General features: G+C 43.4%; 1 protein-coding gene across 3 annotated transcripts in view; it reads right to left on the bottom strand.

Annotated features, from left to right (window-relative positions):
- Nucleotides 1–16,620, bottom strand: part of LOC125311490 (phosphofurin acidic cluster sorting protein 2-like) — a 67,259-nt gene that overhangs the window by 25,126 nt on the left and 25,513 nt on the right. For 2 of the 3 annotated variants that reach the window (XM_048269593.1, XM_048269594.1), the window contains exons 2-7: nt 15,237–15,324; nt 6,490–6,579; nt 6,067–6,192; nt 2,355–2,517; nt 533–624; nt 323–403 (exon numbers count right to left, since the gene is read on the bottom strand). In XM_048269593.1, coding sequence (XP_048125550.1) covers nt 323–403; nt 533–624; nt 2,355–2,517; nt 6,067–6,192; nt 6,490–6,579; nt 15,237–15,324 — 640 coding nt within the window. Of the gene's footprint in view, nt 1–322; nt 404–532; nt 625–2,354; nt 2,518–6,066; nt 6,193–6,489; nt 6,580–15,236; nt 15,325–16,620 lie in introns of those variants that run through there. The other variant, XM_048269596.1, reaches the window with a different exon arrangement.

Raw genomic sequence — 16,620 nt, 5'->3', positions numbered from 1 at the left:
AGCTTACCTTCCCTCTGCTGTTAATTGATTTCAAAGTCTGCCTCAGTCCCCCATTAAAGGGCATGTTTTTTTCTGTCTCCTAGAGAGGCGTCTATTTTTAACTTTAAGGTGGAAAACAGGCTGAATAGGCCTGAAGCTAACTTATGAATGGACGAGGCAGTGCATTAAGTCAGCTGTTCAAAGTCTTGAAAGAATAGTAGGCTATAATAATAAAATCTTGGCAAAACAGATTGTATTGATACTGTCTGTTCTGGTATGCAAATATGAACCTAAATTCTTACTAGGGTTGAAATTTAGTGGCCAGCTGATTATGTGAGCTCACCCTTGTCATCGAGGTTGTTCTGATCATTTTCCTCCGTGACTTCTTCGGCTTCCGTACCTCATCATCCTCATCGTATATGTCCTACAAGTTTTGGAAAGTCATGCATCATATTTTGGCTCTGTATGGTATTACAACTTAATTGTCGACCAGGCTGTGTCTTAATGGGTATCCTACAGTGGCACTGCATGTAAAAGTTTTAATGCAGATTACCTGTCCATGCACCGCATCGTCACTGGCCTCCTGTTCTGAGGAATAACTGTCATCATCCTCCTCAGAATAGTTATCCATATCAGGAGAGCGATCTGTTATAGATACATACACACACACGCACACACACACACACACCACACACACACACACACACACACACACACACCACACAGACACACACACCACACAGACACACACACACACACACACAGACACACACACACACCACACAGACCCCCCACACACACACACACACACAAACACACAACACACACCACACACACACACACACACACACACACACACACCACCCCACACACACACACACACACACACCACCCCACACACACACACACACACACACACACACACACACACAGAGAGAGAGAGAGATCAGGTCACTGCTTTTAAGCACACACCTGATGTTTGACCACTGAGCACTGTTGATACTAAACACATCCTGTGGCCTGCTGTTTTGCAACAGCCAGACTGTGTGACCGAGGACGGACACCTGATACCTGCTGCCCTGCTGCTCGCATTAACTCTTCCCAGACACTTCCATTTATAGCCTGTATGTAGATCCTTGTGCTTGGGTCGCGACTAAAGTTCTTATGGGTGTGTGTGCGTTTGTTTGTGTTTGAGTATGTGAGTGAATGAGACAAGGTGAGAGAGAGAGAGAGATAAAAAGTTATAAATATATAGAGAGAGAGACGGATAGAGAGAGATAGAGAGAGAGGGGGAAAAGTCAGAGTAAGACAGAGACGGCAAACAAAGCAAAGAGTGTGACAGGTGCCCTGACACTAGTCCAACGATCAGCTGGTCAGCTAACACGCTGAGAGAAAGGCAAAACCTGCTGCTGGACTCCAGCAACACAATCAAGAGCTTCCGAATCCAGAGGAGGCCCCATGTCAGGAAAAGTGCAGCACAGCATGGAAAAGCTCATTCACTGTGGATCATTTTATGCACATGTAGGGCATCTGCATCAGACATCAAATCCCGCAGATAATCGCACAGACCCCGCAATGAACTCAGCCATGCTTGTGCTTGTCCATCAGAGAAGTGACCGCCTCAAGTACGCAACACATTCTCAAGTATCCTCGAAACTCTCCACTTTAATCTCTTGAGACTGTACTGGACAAATAATCTGCCTCCCACCGAAACAAGTGATCCGATCACTCTAAAAAGAAAGAGTCAGTGAGTACTCTGAATGGGACGCCCACTGCGTCAGGCTGTTTTTGCAGAGAGACTGAAACATGGGTTGGTGATTGCGGGCGTGATGTCCTGAAAGCAGAGACGCGGGGCTGTGTTCCAGTACTGTCCCTGCAGACCTGATGTCTGTGGGATGAAATCAACACATGCAGGTCCTCTGACGCAATGGTTGATGGAGACAGACAGAGAGAGCGAGAGAGCAAGAGAGAGAGAGAGAGAGAGAGAACATACTGTATGGGAGAAGACGTGGGAGAGACTCAAATCTGGTCACAAAATCTGTGTGTTAACAGGAATGTAAATATATGAGCAGATATATGTCAGCATGTACATGATGTTTCTGTAATGTGTAATGTTTCAAATGTTTCAAACTCACACCCATTACAGTAGTGCCACTGAGAAATGTACATTTCTCTTGGATCACATATTGCATGTGCTGCAATACACCCTCTGATCTCCAACTACAGCAAACACATCACACTAATGCATTGAGTTAGACTGTAGGAGAGACAGGGCCATTCAGCAGCCTTCACTCTAAGATTAAGCAGGCTTGTAACAGATGGGTGTCCAATCTGACCAGCAGGAGAAGGAAGGGTGCTAGGACTCTGGGACACACCTGAGGTCTTGGTTTTGGGCCCGGCCTGGCCGCTGCTATCCTCGTGGTCGATCGGCTGGCTGGACAGAGAGAACACGCTGATCTCGGCCATGCGGGCCGGAGCCTCCTTCACGTTGCTATGGAGACCTAGGATCTGGCCTCCTTCCGTAGGATGCTGCATCACCTGAGTGTGGCAGGAGAGGGAGAGGCTGTGGTCATGGGTAATGTCCTGATGTGTCTATATGTTTTACAGTCACTCAGACACTTGTGTAGTTGATAAATCATGCACAGTCAGGACTACACATCACTTTGGCAAATTGGGGGAGGGAGACAATGTGTCTTTCTGTCCTCTAAGGGACTCAAAGGGTCATCGTCTGAGAAAAAAAAATGCTGTCCTTCCGTTGACTCCATGCTAATAATCCACTCAATTCCCTTTTTGTACTATCAAGTACTATCACATGCATTAGCAACTGACAATTCTTTCATTTGATCACAATCTTTTACCATGGGACGAATACTTATGTAATATAATTGAAGCAGGTATAACTGATATATGAAAATGAATGAAGGGATACAATTACTGGGGAAATGGCTCATTATTAGTCCTGTATAAATGGAGCCTCTGTATCCCCTAATTGTTTATTTGTTAACCAGCCCATAAAAGGCTCTCCACAATTAACTTTAAAAGATTGTAAAAGTTGCTTATATAGCAGGCCTGCATAAATGAAACTGTGATGTTGGCAATCCTATAAAATGTAAGTACCTCACTGTTTTAGTCTATTTTAGAGCAAATAAAACTAAATCACACAATTGTTCCTTACAATCAATGATGTGATTCATTATGCTATCGTCCCTTGAAATCAATGTTTAAAGAGGGAATAAAACTATGGAGTTAAGCAGCATGCGTATGCTCATTCATTCTTGCTTTAGAGAAGCTTCGCTCCATCTGCACAATAGATAGGTACAATATTGCCTACAAAAGCCATGTGACGTTGATCCAGAAATTCAATTTAACTTTCTTTCCTCTTGAAACAAAAAGAAAAAAAGAAAGCATGTTGTGACACTGGAGCTGTCAGACTAACTTAATGTCAGCTACACCTCCAGGTTTAGAGCGAATCCTTCATTTCTTAGTTGGGCCTGAATTCCACAAGCCTTCAATCACAGCCCAAGCCCCCTGCCTGCAAACTCCCTGACCTAAATACTGTCAGGTGTATAGCTCCAATCCCTCTCTCTCTCTGTCTCTCTCTCTCTTTCTCTCTCTCTCTCTCTCTCTCTCTCATTTGCTCGTCGCCTCCGGATTGTAGTACATTTTGAATTTAAGAGACTAACTGGGCATAATTTAATCCAGGGACTGTACATCTCTGCACTAGCAAGGGTACATTGATCACTGACCATGTATGTGCAATGTGCGGTTATTGACAAAGTCCTATTTTAAACAAAAACATGTCTATTGAACCACCGCTTTTTATTTTTTTAAAGAAAATCCTTTCTGAATATAAATATAAACACATGTGTACACACACACACACACACACACACACACACACACACACACACACACACACACACACACACACACACAGACACAAAGATCTTGGCGAACAAGAAACAGCACATTTGCTGTATGTTTACCCTTCTTATTCGAAGAGACAGTGTTGGTCTTTGGTTTGGACAACATCCCGAGGCTTTAGCACAGTTCACCACAGAAGAACACTGTGTGGTATTCTTTTCCCTCATAAGAAAGACAGCTTACAGTTTCACAGCTTGCTTCCAGCTTTAAAAAACGCCAGCCACTCTGGCACAATAACAAATGGGCAATGCTTTCACTATAGGATTTAAAAGATCAGTGTCTCCATTCCTCTAAAACTGGTAGGCTAATCAAAATCAATAGGTGATGCTTTTGAGTTTAAGTTCCTTTCCCTTTTGAGAGAACTCAAGGAACCTGACAATAGTCTGCCAGCAGGAGTGTACAGTAATTTCCTGTGTATTAGCCGCACTGCAGGACAGTGTTTTATGCCGGTTAAAAAAAAAAAAAAACATATTAGTACCATATTAACTGACGCTGTGTATTAACCCAGAGACTTTCTAATGTGGAGACACAGCACTCAAAAAATACTCTATAGAAATGCATGGGGCTAGTTTTTCACGCCAATATGGCCGTTGTCACATATCCCACCCCTTCCTCGGCAAAACGTCGACATGTGAATACATTGAGCCAATCATATGGTGTGTTGTGAAGACATCGTGCCAATCATGTGTTGTGATCTCGCTGCTGGAGCAAGATTGGTGTCGTGAAGCCTTGCGCACGCGCAGTTCGACCCAAAGACTGTGCCCGATGAGTGCCCATAAAACGTTGGTATATGGCCGCCGAGTGGAGGGACTTGCCTAAAAAGACTTTGATTAACCTCATAGCTGAAGAAATTTAGCAAAATCAATGTATAAACCGTGGCTAATAGTTGGGAAATTATGGTAGTTTCCACTGGACTCTTCAGGCCAGAAGAATCGAAAGATGGTGAGATTTGTTTAGTGATGATAACACTATTATTACGCTGAGGGATTCACTGGCATTGTGATCAAGAACTATTCTGGGCATGGGGGGTGGGAAGGGGGGTGCAGGAGACTCTGCTGTGGTTACAGAGAATGGAGGAATACCACTGACACGAGATTAGAGATTGAAAGTGCAATGGCAACACCTCCCTACACACACACACACACACATGCATATGCACACATACATTTCTTTCATTAAGACACACACACACACACACACACACACACACACACATGCATATGCACACATACATTTCTTTCATTAAGACACACACACACACACACACACACACACACACACACACACACACACACACACACATGCATATGCACACATACATTTCTTTCATTAAGACACACACACACACACACACACACACACACACACACACACACACACACATGCATATGCACACATACATTTCTTTCATTAAGACACACACACACACACACACACACACATGCATATGCACACATACATTTCTTTCATTAAGACACACACACACACACACACACACACACACACACACACACACACACACACATTTCCACACACAGACCAGGTATAATACATGTATACATATTATATAAAAGCACTTTGATTTAAAAAGAAAATTGAATTTAAAAGAAAATTGCTGAACAGTTACATATGAAATAGAGTCCAGATGGTCAAAAATCATACACTGCAGTGCACTTTGAGCTTATCATTAATACAATCCCCTAAACCCTCCATTTTAAGAAGCCTCAGCACACTCTGATTCTCAGATACACTAGTTATAAATAATACCAAACATCCTTTGTAAATCTTCAACATTTTACTGTCTCTTACAGCCCAGACAACACCTGTCTCAGGGTAGTGTAATTAATGTGGAATGAATAGTGTATTACAGAATGAGGACATCACAGCAGTTACCACAGTTCCCAGCAACAACAACAACAACAACAACAACAACAACAACAACAACAACAACAACAACAACAACACGTTACATTTATATTGCGCTTTTCTCAACACTCAAAGCGCTTCACATGGAAAGGGGGACCTCACTAACCAACACCAGAATGATTATTACAGAATGATTATTAATGATATTACAGAATGAGGAAGTCACAGCAGTTACCACAGTTTCCCAGCAGCATTTACCGTACATATTTACTGAGGTAGCGTTGCCGCATATCTCACCTCGGCCATGTTGATGACCCCCACCGCAAGTGTCTTATAGCCCAGGATGGTGCGGTTTTTGTAGCGCTTCCGTCTCTGCAGCATGATCTGAAGCCGGTTGGCGTCCCTCTTCAGGAAATGGGGGTACTGCCGAGAACAGATAATCTTCATTAGCAAACAACAGGCCATTACCAGGTGTTTAGTCCTCACCATTCAACTGCACCCGCTACTGGGCGTAATTTTACGGGAGGAAAGGACAGTGATTATAGGGCCAAGTAATGGCTGAGATTAGAGAGAGCAAAGTAGAAAACAGAGGGAAACAATTAGGGAGGAAGAAAGAGAGTGAAAGAAGTAAAAGGATGGAGAGAACTGGAGAATTGGAGAAAGATGGGTGTACACATTCTCTAGTACTCTGCTCCCTGGGTTTCGCACGCAGCCTCTTACCTGTAGGGAGAAGGTGAGTTCCAGGTCCGTCTCCATGAGACCACTGGGGGGGAGAACATACTCATTTGACCGCAGGACACGCTTGGAGCCCTAAAGGCAGAAGAACTCAATACAATTACTGTCTTTACTTCACATCAGATCCCATAATGACATGGATACGGTGCAAAGACTACAGAAATAAACAAAATAGTCAGATTAGATAGGAAAGTTACACATAAAGAATTCGGTAACACTTTACATGACGGGTGAGTTCATAACACATTCATAGCAGCGGTCATAAACTGCAAATAAAGCATTCATGACTGGTTCATGAGACATGACTCAACATTCATACCAAACCTTTCATGAATGTGGAAGACAGAACAACAACAACTTGTCAAAATAAAAGTCCAACAATCGCAACGCAGCTTTGCCGTTTTTGTTCCAAACCTCTTACCTGATCATCACGTCACATCTGAGTCAATAGGCTACTCCAGTGCCAAAAAGACAGAACATGGTCAAGCAAATAATTTTTGTTTGATAAAAATGTATTTGTTTTATGATGTAACCTTTGCAGATGATATCTCATATTTTACTACTGGGAATGTCCAACCATTCCAGGTTACACAAATACGGGTCAGCTGAATGTACAGTAGGCTAGTTTACTGGGAGGTAAACTGCTACTGTTAAACTCAGTGATTACGAATACTTCACAACTTGTATAGTAAAGTGACATTCGATGTAGACTTCTTAAGATATTCATGAAATATTTACAAAGGCTGGAGAGGTTAAATGAATGGTATCCAGGTTACACAAATACGGGTCGGCTGAATGTAGGCTAGTTTACAAAAATGGCAATGCTGCTTTGCAATTGTTGGACTTTTATTTTGACAAGTTGTTGTCATTCTGTCTTCCACATTCATGAAAGGTTTGGTATGAATGTTGAGTCATGTCTCATAAAACAGTCATGAATGCTTTATGTGCAGTTTATGACAGCTGCTATGAATGTGTTATGAACTCACCTGTCAAGTAAAGTGTTACCAAGAATTCAATATGGTGTATTTATATCAGATGCATTTCTTTCAACTAACATCCTCCAAAAATATATTTCTCATGGCCTTCTGTGGTAAATTAATCAAAGCTTACACAACAAGGTCTACTAATCTTTGTCAGTCTTTTTCAGGCTACCCTTTATATCCTGTTGTGCAAGCTTTTCTCAAGAAAACATCCCTGCTCCCAATAGCCCAGAAGATATGGTCAATTAATTGTCACATAGAGCTGATTAACACTGATCTGACCCCAACACCCCAGGGCAAATGATTCTGCCCCCAAAAAGCAACTTGTTCAGCAACATTTAGCTGGAAGGGAAGTTACTGTAAAGGTCCAGAGTCTATTCGGAAGGCTCTTGATCACAGGACCCGATCCAGCTGGTGCCAGGGCTGCCATTTGACCATGGCCGTGTCCCCAGTTGAACTCTCATTACCGAATTAAGACTAGACAGCTGATTCCCCTCTGCTAACCTTATTAGAGACGTCTGGCTGCTCGCAAGAGCAGCAGCTCGCTAGCGCATCCTGTCTTAAAGAGCTGGCACTTGCCCCCGGAGCGGTGTTTGGTTGTTTTGGATGTTTTGTATCGGCGTTAATGTGGCCTGGTTTCACTTGTGTACGTGAGGAGATGTAAAGGTTGTGCCTTAAGCAGTGACAGAGCACATGATGCCCGGCTGGCTACTAGTCAGAGAATAACTAGATGTACCGCAGAGCGGTACAAAATATGACCGCTGCCCAGTCCAGCACATGTTTTCCACAAAAATAAGTCACGCTGAAAGGCATATATGATTCTAACTGTCTCACTGAATTGCATTATGCAGACTCAATTCTCACTAATATCTGCTAGACAACAAGTACCAAAACATGATTAGTTCATAGATTTCACATGTAATATACATTTTATACAACCCCACCCCCATCTTGCCTGTTCATAATTCTGAGAAATTCTTGAATTGTGTGCATGTGTGCGTGTACATGTTTATGTTTATGTGTGTGTGGGTGTGTGGGTGGGTGTGTGTGCGTGCATGTGCATGTGCTTGTGTGTTTGCCTGTTTATGTGCCTGTGTGTGTGCATGTGCATGCATGCGTACATATGTCTACTGTATGAGTATGTGTCATACGTAGGATTACTGTGAATGTTTGTGTGTGCGTGTGTATCTGTTTATGCACATGTGTGCATATGGAATGGATTTACATGACCCCTGGAGGCAAAAAATGGTCCTCCTAAACCCTACGGTTCTCGAGATATTCACAGAAAACTGTGTCTGCCCTACCCTCCTTTCGGGGTGTCCAGTCCAGCGGGGGGGCTACAGATCAAAACGAAAAAAGGAGGTTCCATGCTATCCATGTGGGGTTACATGCCCACCAAGTTTCTTGTACCCCGGTCTTAGAGTGTCCTGGGAATCCTTGACGGAAATTTGGACATGCGGAAAAAAAAAGAAGAAAAAAAAAAATCTGACTAAACCTTCGCTGCGCGGCAGTCATAATTAGGAAGAATGGGGCCATTTTGAGTGAGGATCCACACTGAGGTCGAGTGGTTAGGGGGGGAAATGATGCGCAAAACCACCATCAGTCTGCACATCCAAGAGCATCCGCAGGATCTGGTGCTTTCAAATGGTCACACGACCGAGAAATGAAGTGCTACTACGCTGTCAGACACGCACGAGTTGAGCTGAGCCGGAGGCAGAGTTTACAGAAGGTACTGTACATGTCCCTGTGTGGGACAAACAGGGTTTCTGTTGCTCTGTGACTGACAGAGGAGCTGAGGCATCTGATTAGCCTCCACATAAGACCCTTCAGTGTAAACTCTCACAGCTGCCTGAGAGGCAGATAGGGCGGACAAATCGTGCCTGTGGGAGAAGACAGGGTGCCTTCCCAGGAAACCGACACCTTGATTAATGTTACACTAATGACATGTTGTTATGATTACAGTAATACGGTAATATATTAATTTATATATTCAGCCCCAGTGGTGGACGAAGTACACAAATCCTTTACTTGAGTGAAAGTTGAAATGATTCGGCACAGACATAGTCATTCATTCAGCCTTTCTCCTCCATTCAAGGACAAAACGAGCTATTAATTGTTGTATGTAGAAAGAACTAAAAACAAACTAATGTGATATCTTAGATACTTCAAAGTAACCACATTTTTCTCTGTTGAATGCTTTACACTTTCGGACCAAATCAAGATGTTCCCTTTTGTGTTTGATAGTGTCAGATTGTCTATCACTGTCTATCATTTGCTCGATGGCGTCAAGAGGCTAGTTATGGTAACATAAATATTGTGAAAAGGGGTCAACAAGGTACAGTAAATAGTGGATATAACAATAACATAGGTTAGGCAACACCATTATTTAAAGCCTAGAAAATATACATGTAAGTACACATGCATTTGGACAGTCTTTTTTTTTCTTCAGCTGTACTTCAGCTGTCACAAAATGTAGTGGAGTAAAACGTAAGACATTTGGCCTTGAAATGTACTGGAGTAAAAGTAAAAAGTTTAACAAAATTGAAATACTCAAGTAAAGTACAGATACATGAAAAAGCGACTTAAGTAATTGAGTAAATATACTCAAGTAATGTCCACCACTGTTCAGCCCATATGTGATACAGCATGAACATGCATGCTTTACAGCAACAAACAACAGAGGAACTATTTGTCAATCTGACATATACATAGGTAATCTAATCTATTCAGGAGCTACAATATATATGCCCATGTGAATGATTGCCCAGAGGGTAAACCACATAGGAGACCTGCATGTTTAACATCAACCGTGTTCTAACTAGAGATACCCAGACACATTAATGAAGAACATTCGGTAACACTTTACTTGACAGTATCGACATAAGAGTGACATGACACTGTCATGACACATGAACCCTAACCCTTATCCTAACCTCTAACCCTAACCCTAACTCTAATCCTAACCCTAAACCTAACCCTAATCATAACCCTAACTTGTTATGACAAAAACCAAATGTCACTTAATAACAGAATCGTTATGTCATAAACGTTTATGACTTGTTTATGACGCGTTCATGACAGTGTCATGTCCCTCATGTTATGTCGATACCTTCAAGTAAAGTGTAACCAAACATTCAATAACATTTACAATCCTCGTACTGTTCACTTCACTTCATGTCACCATGCAAATCTCTGTGAAGAACTGTGTGTAATACTATCTAAAGATATTTGAATTAGATTATCTATATGTGTACATGCATACACAAATATGTGAGACAGAGAGAGTCAGAGTGAGAGTGACATCGGGCAAGGCTGGTTTTCGGCTGCGAAATGGTTTAAGCATAGTTTAAGCTGCCAGATCAGCCTAGGACAGCAGGGATCCATCTCTTTTAATGTCCCTCTCTGGGGAGCAGTCTTGCCTTGTTACCAGGCTGGACCTGAGGGCTCTGACACTGACAAGACACAAACCAGCTCTTACTAACAACTGCTGGCATATAAATAACATTAATTGTACTGGCGAGTCAGAACAAGTCTATGTGCAAAAATAGATGATGGCAATGACTTTAGTATCCATGGATTGCAACTTTCAGCAATCCCACAGCACTATAATGAGGGATGAGCAATCAAAGCAGAGGCCTTGAATTGATACTGTAGGAGGGGTTATTTTGGATTAATAACAAAGCACAACTTCTAACTCGATATGATCTCTATTTATGAGCTAACGGGTATGAACAATTCAGCACTGCAAATACCACAGCATGTGACCACCTTATCCAGCATAGCTTTCAATGTTTAATCAATATTTAATCAGACATGTATAATTTAATGCTAACTGCACTGCACTGAAACAATGCGGGGAGACAGCTCAAACTGGACACCCTCTGGTCTCGAACGGCACACATGACTTTTTACGACTGCAAGCGTAGCCTACATTCTGGGCCCAGAGCATGGAGCTGTACACGCCCGCAGGGCTCTCGCTCTCCAGTCGAGTCAGGTTTACAAACCCAGACGTCATTATGATGTCATAATGGTGCAATGAGACAGCCAATGTCCAAGAGTCATAACTCATGCGGGGATGGGAAGGATTTTCTTTTTTATTATTATTTAAGCTCTTAGGCAAAGCAAAGCAAAGCAGGGAAAGGACCATGCAGGCAGTGCTTAATAGTGTAAAGCTCTACGTGGGGACTCACTCAGAACAGGATGTTCTGCCGAGTAGTGCACATCTTTATCATGAACGTGAGAGCAGGTGATTTGGCCCACTTCACTTTTAAGTGCTTGAAGGATGCCTGAGTGTGTCTGTACCTAAAACACATAACCTCAGGTCCCTTCTGCTCAGCTGGTGCAAGCAGCAAGACATTATAGAGGGAAATTCTCACTACACATAAACTCAAATTCACTATTGTCTGTCTATGTTTCACCTTATCTCTCTCTCTCTCTTTCTCTCTCTCTCTCTCTCTCTCTCTCTCTTTCTATCCTTCTCTTCACTCTCTTTCATTTTAAGGTTGTGTACACTGTCGTGGCCACGACTGCGAGTTGCTCTGGGTCAGGAGCTATGTGTTTTAAAAGTACTGAAAGGATTTGGCAGGAGCAAAGTGTTTCTGAGGTGGAAAATTATAGCTTTCCTGGCAAGAGGGAGAGGGGGAGAAGAGACACACAGCCAAACAGAAGAGAGAAACAGTTAGACAAACAGGAGGGAAGATCCAGATAGAGACACAGTGAGGAGGAGAGGATGAATGCATGGGATCATTACTGTAAACAGCCCCCTCCAACAAGATTCACTTTGTTCACTAATGATTAAGTAACTGGTACTAGATCAGCCCCACATTGCTTAAAGTAACAACAGATTGTGAATTATATGACTTGGATGCAAATATGTAAACAATTTGCTGTCAAAGGTACTGTAGCTCTCAAACCCATTCCTAATACATAGGATATGGCATTGCTCATCATCTCATTTACATAACTCTCTGACTAAAGGGTATGAGGAATATAGCTTATTACTGTGAGATTCTCTCTCTCTCTCTCTTTTTCTCTCTCTCTCTCTCACACACACACACACACACACACACACTTACTCTCTCTATACCCCGCTCCCTCTCACACTTCTGAGTCTTGGCCGGCGGAACCTGCCGGAAATCGGATTTAATGCTCCAATTCCAGAGCCCAGGCACAGAGAGACAGCTCCCGTACCTCGCAGCCACTTGGCAGAAACAGAAACATTTCATACTATGACAAAAAGTGTGTGTGTGTGTGTGTGAGACAGAGAGAGAGAGAGAGAGAGAGAGAGAGAGAGAGAGGAAATGTCATTACATTTGGGCATTTCTGCCTCTGAATCCAGGATGCTTTGGGCTTCAGGACCAAAAGACCACAAGCTCTAAATTGTAGTTTTTAGGATATAAAACATGCAAATCTTGCACAGCAAGAAGAAATTACAGATGATGTAATTGGTGCTGGCACTCTGAGCTGTAACACTGCCTGTCTCCATTTGCAGCACAGGTGGCCCAAGCCTCACCAGTGTCCCACCTCATGCCTGTCTGAGGGGCTCCAGATTTGCTCATTCGCACTTGGCGAGCACGTCAGCCGCCACGGGAGGATGAAGGGAGAACTGAGGTGCAGAACTGGGAATAAGTGCTATTTCACTTCCTCTACAGCCATTTTATTACAGATATTCTCCAAGGCCTGACTTGTATAGGTGAGCTGTGTATGCATAATGAAAAAGGCCCTAAGACTTACATGCATACTGTGTATGCTTGTATATACTGCCATCTCTGTACACGTACCCATGCACACACACACACACACACACACACACACACACACACACACACACACACACACACACACACACACACACACACACACACACACACACAGTGCAGACCTGGAGTAAACTCATATCTCCCGCTCCTCCTGCTCATAACAAACTCTTGACCCCAGTGAAGGAACGATGAGGTCTGCTTAAGCAAAATACCATAACACTGCCTTGTTTAAGTAGGGGGGATCAGGTCAAGATCGGGTCCTCTATCCTACACAACCAGGGGCTGAAACGACATTTTCCCACTGTGTCACAACAACAGCACAATATCCAGAGTCAGCATTTATAAACTCCAATGGTACCATTTTCAACTTGCTCTTTCTCTCGCACTCACAATAGGGAGGAAAATACACCAGGGGCTGCAAGGGATTTGTCAAATGTTACGTGTGGTAAACATAGCATTTGTTGGTTGAACTTTTGTTTTTCTGACCATGGGGGATTACCAAAGAAATTGGTGCAGCTCTCGTCCTGGAAAATAGATTACATGGGAGCATGGGAAGGGATTATTTTTACGAGTGGGCGGATATTTGGTAAGTCGAGGAGTTCAATATTTCAGGGGGTAGAAGCATCCCGCAGAACAGATGAGGCCGAGATTGTCACGAGCACAACAATGTGCATATCCCATAACTGACAACACAAGCAGGACATGTACTGTACTAATGGTCCAAGATTGTGAAGTGGCATTACCTTGTTGATCAGGCCTGAAAAAGCATGTAGCTTAATTTATGTAACAGTAATAATTGCCTTGCTCCTTGGCTGTGCTGGCATCTGCTATGTGTGTGTGTGTGTGTGTGTGTGTGTGTGTGTGTGTGTGTGTGTGTGTGTGTGTGTGTGTGGCTGTGTGCAGCCTGCAGGGGATGGGTCAAGGTCCCTGTGTGTGTGTGTGTGTGTGTGTGTGTGTGTGTGTGTGTGTGTGTGTGTGTGTGTGTGTTTGTGTGTACCACCTGCAGGGGATGGGTCAAGGGGGATGGGTCAAGGTCCCTCAACCCTCAGTGTGCCTGATCCCTCAGTGTGTGTGTGTGTGTGTGTGTGTGTGTGTGTGTGTGTGTGTGTGTGTGTGTGTGTGTTTGTGTGTACCACCTGCAGGGGATGGGTCAAGCTCCCTGTGCTCCAGGAAACCCAGCACTGGCAAGCTACAGAGTGAACTTTACTCAACCCTCAGTAGCCTTAAGATCCCTCAGGGCATGTCTGTCTGTCTATCTGTCTGTTTCTAACTCTTCTCTGTTTATCTGCCCATATGCATGTCTGTCTGTCTATCTGTCTGTCTGTATGGGCATCTGTCTATCTGTCTTTGTGTATGTGTGTGTCTGTGTGTGTCTGACTGTTTGTCCAGGCAGTCAGTCCATTTGTCCATTTGTCTTTCCCATCATTTAAACAACATCCTAAAGAATCACAGATTTCCATCCACATGTCCTAGAGTACAGCATAAAGGCAGCATGAATGCCCCATGGCCACTTACTAGACTGCTCTGTATGCTGCCCCGCCCCCAAAAATAAATCTCAGCAGGATGATGTGTTGCGGTATTTGCCACTCAATTGACGTGACAAACGCACACCTAATGCTACTCTGACCCACGAGTGCTTTCCGCGAAGAAGTATATCCGGAGTTGAGTTGACTCACTCTGTCTGCGACCAGCTTATTGATGGGCTTTTTACGGCATATCGGCTCGGTCTGATCTACAACGCTTTCCAGGCAGGACATCATGGCTTTATAGGTTTGTTAAGGACTAGTCTGACTAATAAACTATAAAATCATCTTCATAGAGAATCGAGAGTAGTGCATTATGCTTGACACATAGTTTCCTTCTATATTAGGAGTTATATATGAATATGAAAGCACATAGATGGCATTGTTGGCACATATCATTGTTAGGGCTATGCTCAGGTAAGTTATTGCTCAGTTAAGTTACAAGTAGTGCTAGTTTAAGCATCGCTTACCTGTATTTTGACTGCAATGACAACAGAGTTGAGCTCTTTGTCCAGTTCTCTGAGGACAATCAGCTTTTTAAGTGTAAGACTGCAGAGCCTGTGAGTAAAAGAAAAAGATGAGAGAGAGAGAGAGAGAGAGAGGAGAGAGAGAGAGAGAGAGAGAGAGAGAGAGAGAGAGAGAGGAGAGAGAGAGAGAGAGAGAGAGGGAGACATTAGTGATACAGTACCCCATTTCCTGTATTCACACCACTATGATCTCATGACATCCATACATTCAAAGTGCATCCAGACATCTGGAAAAATCTGCACCACAACCCTAGATTCCAATCCCTTCAGGGTATTATGGGAGATTTTAAAATATGAATACATTTCACCTCTATTTCACCCTCACTCTCTCTCTCCCACCCACACTCCCTCTGTTTCTCAGTTTGTGACAGTGTTTCCGTGCCTCTGAGATGAAAGCAAGCCATGGCACATGCAGTTCAACACATTTAAAGGGAAACCTGAGAGTGGAATGAGCTGTGGGACCGTAGCGGATTCCAACAAATGCATGTTAGATTTTTTCAAAAAACAAATCCTGCAGAATTTCAACAGAATGTATTCTGTACCTGGCTGCCGGTAAAAAAAACCACCTATCATTCTTCCGAAGGCTCTAAAGGAACTCAGGAAGGAAATAGTTCTCACTTCCTTAGTATTGTACTTTGTGTTGTGATGCTTCTGCTTTAGAGGTTAGCCCATGGTGTATCATAATGAACTCGACACTCAGAGCAGAGTCAAAGCATTTGAACCAGTGCAGAAGCCGGTTGGATGAAAAACAATAGAACTATCATTGTTTGTCAGACCATAAACTCTGAGAGATGCACACACACTAACACACACACACACACACACACACACACACACACACACACACACACACACACACACACACACACACACACACACACACACACACACACACACACACACGTGATGAAAACATTTGGGTTCAGTGCTCTGTGTGTTCACCCGTAGAGTCAGCCGAGTGTTCAGATCTTGATCTGACAGCCTATAACACAGATCATATTCACAGACGCATCGGCTGTCAGCTCTCCCCCTCGCTTCCTACAGCTGGCTCTCTTACTGGCGAGGGCTGCAATTGTACTTCTGTGCAATCTGCTCAGCCGTAAATAAATCAGCCCCTGTCACAAACTGTCTACTGCGCCCTCTGAAATGAAATCAATTTTACACCACTCTTTACAGGGCAGGGTGCCGTCACAATCACAGAGACATCTCTGGGCAGAGCTGTTGTTGAGCGGAGAGCTTTTGTGAGCACTCAAGATAAAACGGAGCAGAATTATAGTGGAGGAGCTTAGCTGGCTATTCTGAGACAGGGCTTTTATGTTTCCAGCTC

The sequence above is a fragment of the Alosa alosa genome, chromosome 18 (assembly GCF_017589495.1).
Source record: "Alosa alosa isolate M-15738 ecotype Scorff River chromosome 18, AALO_Geno_1.1, whole genome shotgun sequence".
Taxonomy (NCBI): domain Eukaryota; kingdom Metazoa; phylum Chordata; class Actinopteri; order Clupeiformes; family Clupeidae; genus Alosa; species Alosa alosa.
This window is presented reverse-complemented; position numbering and strand designations above follow the sequence as displayed.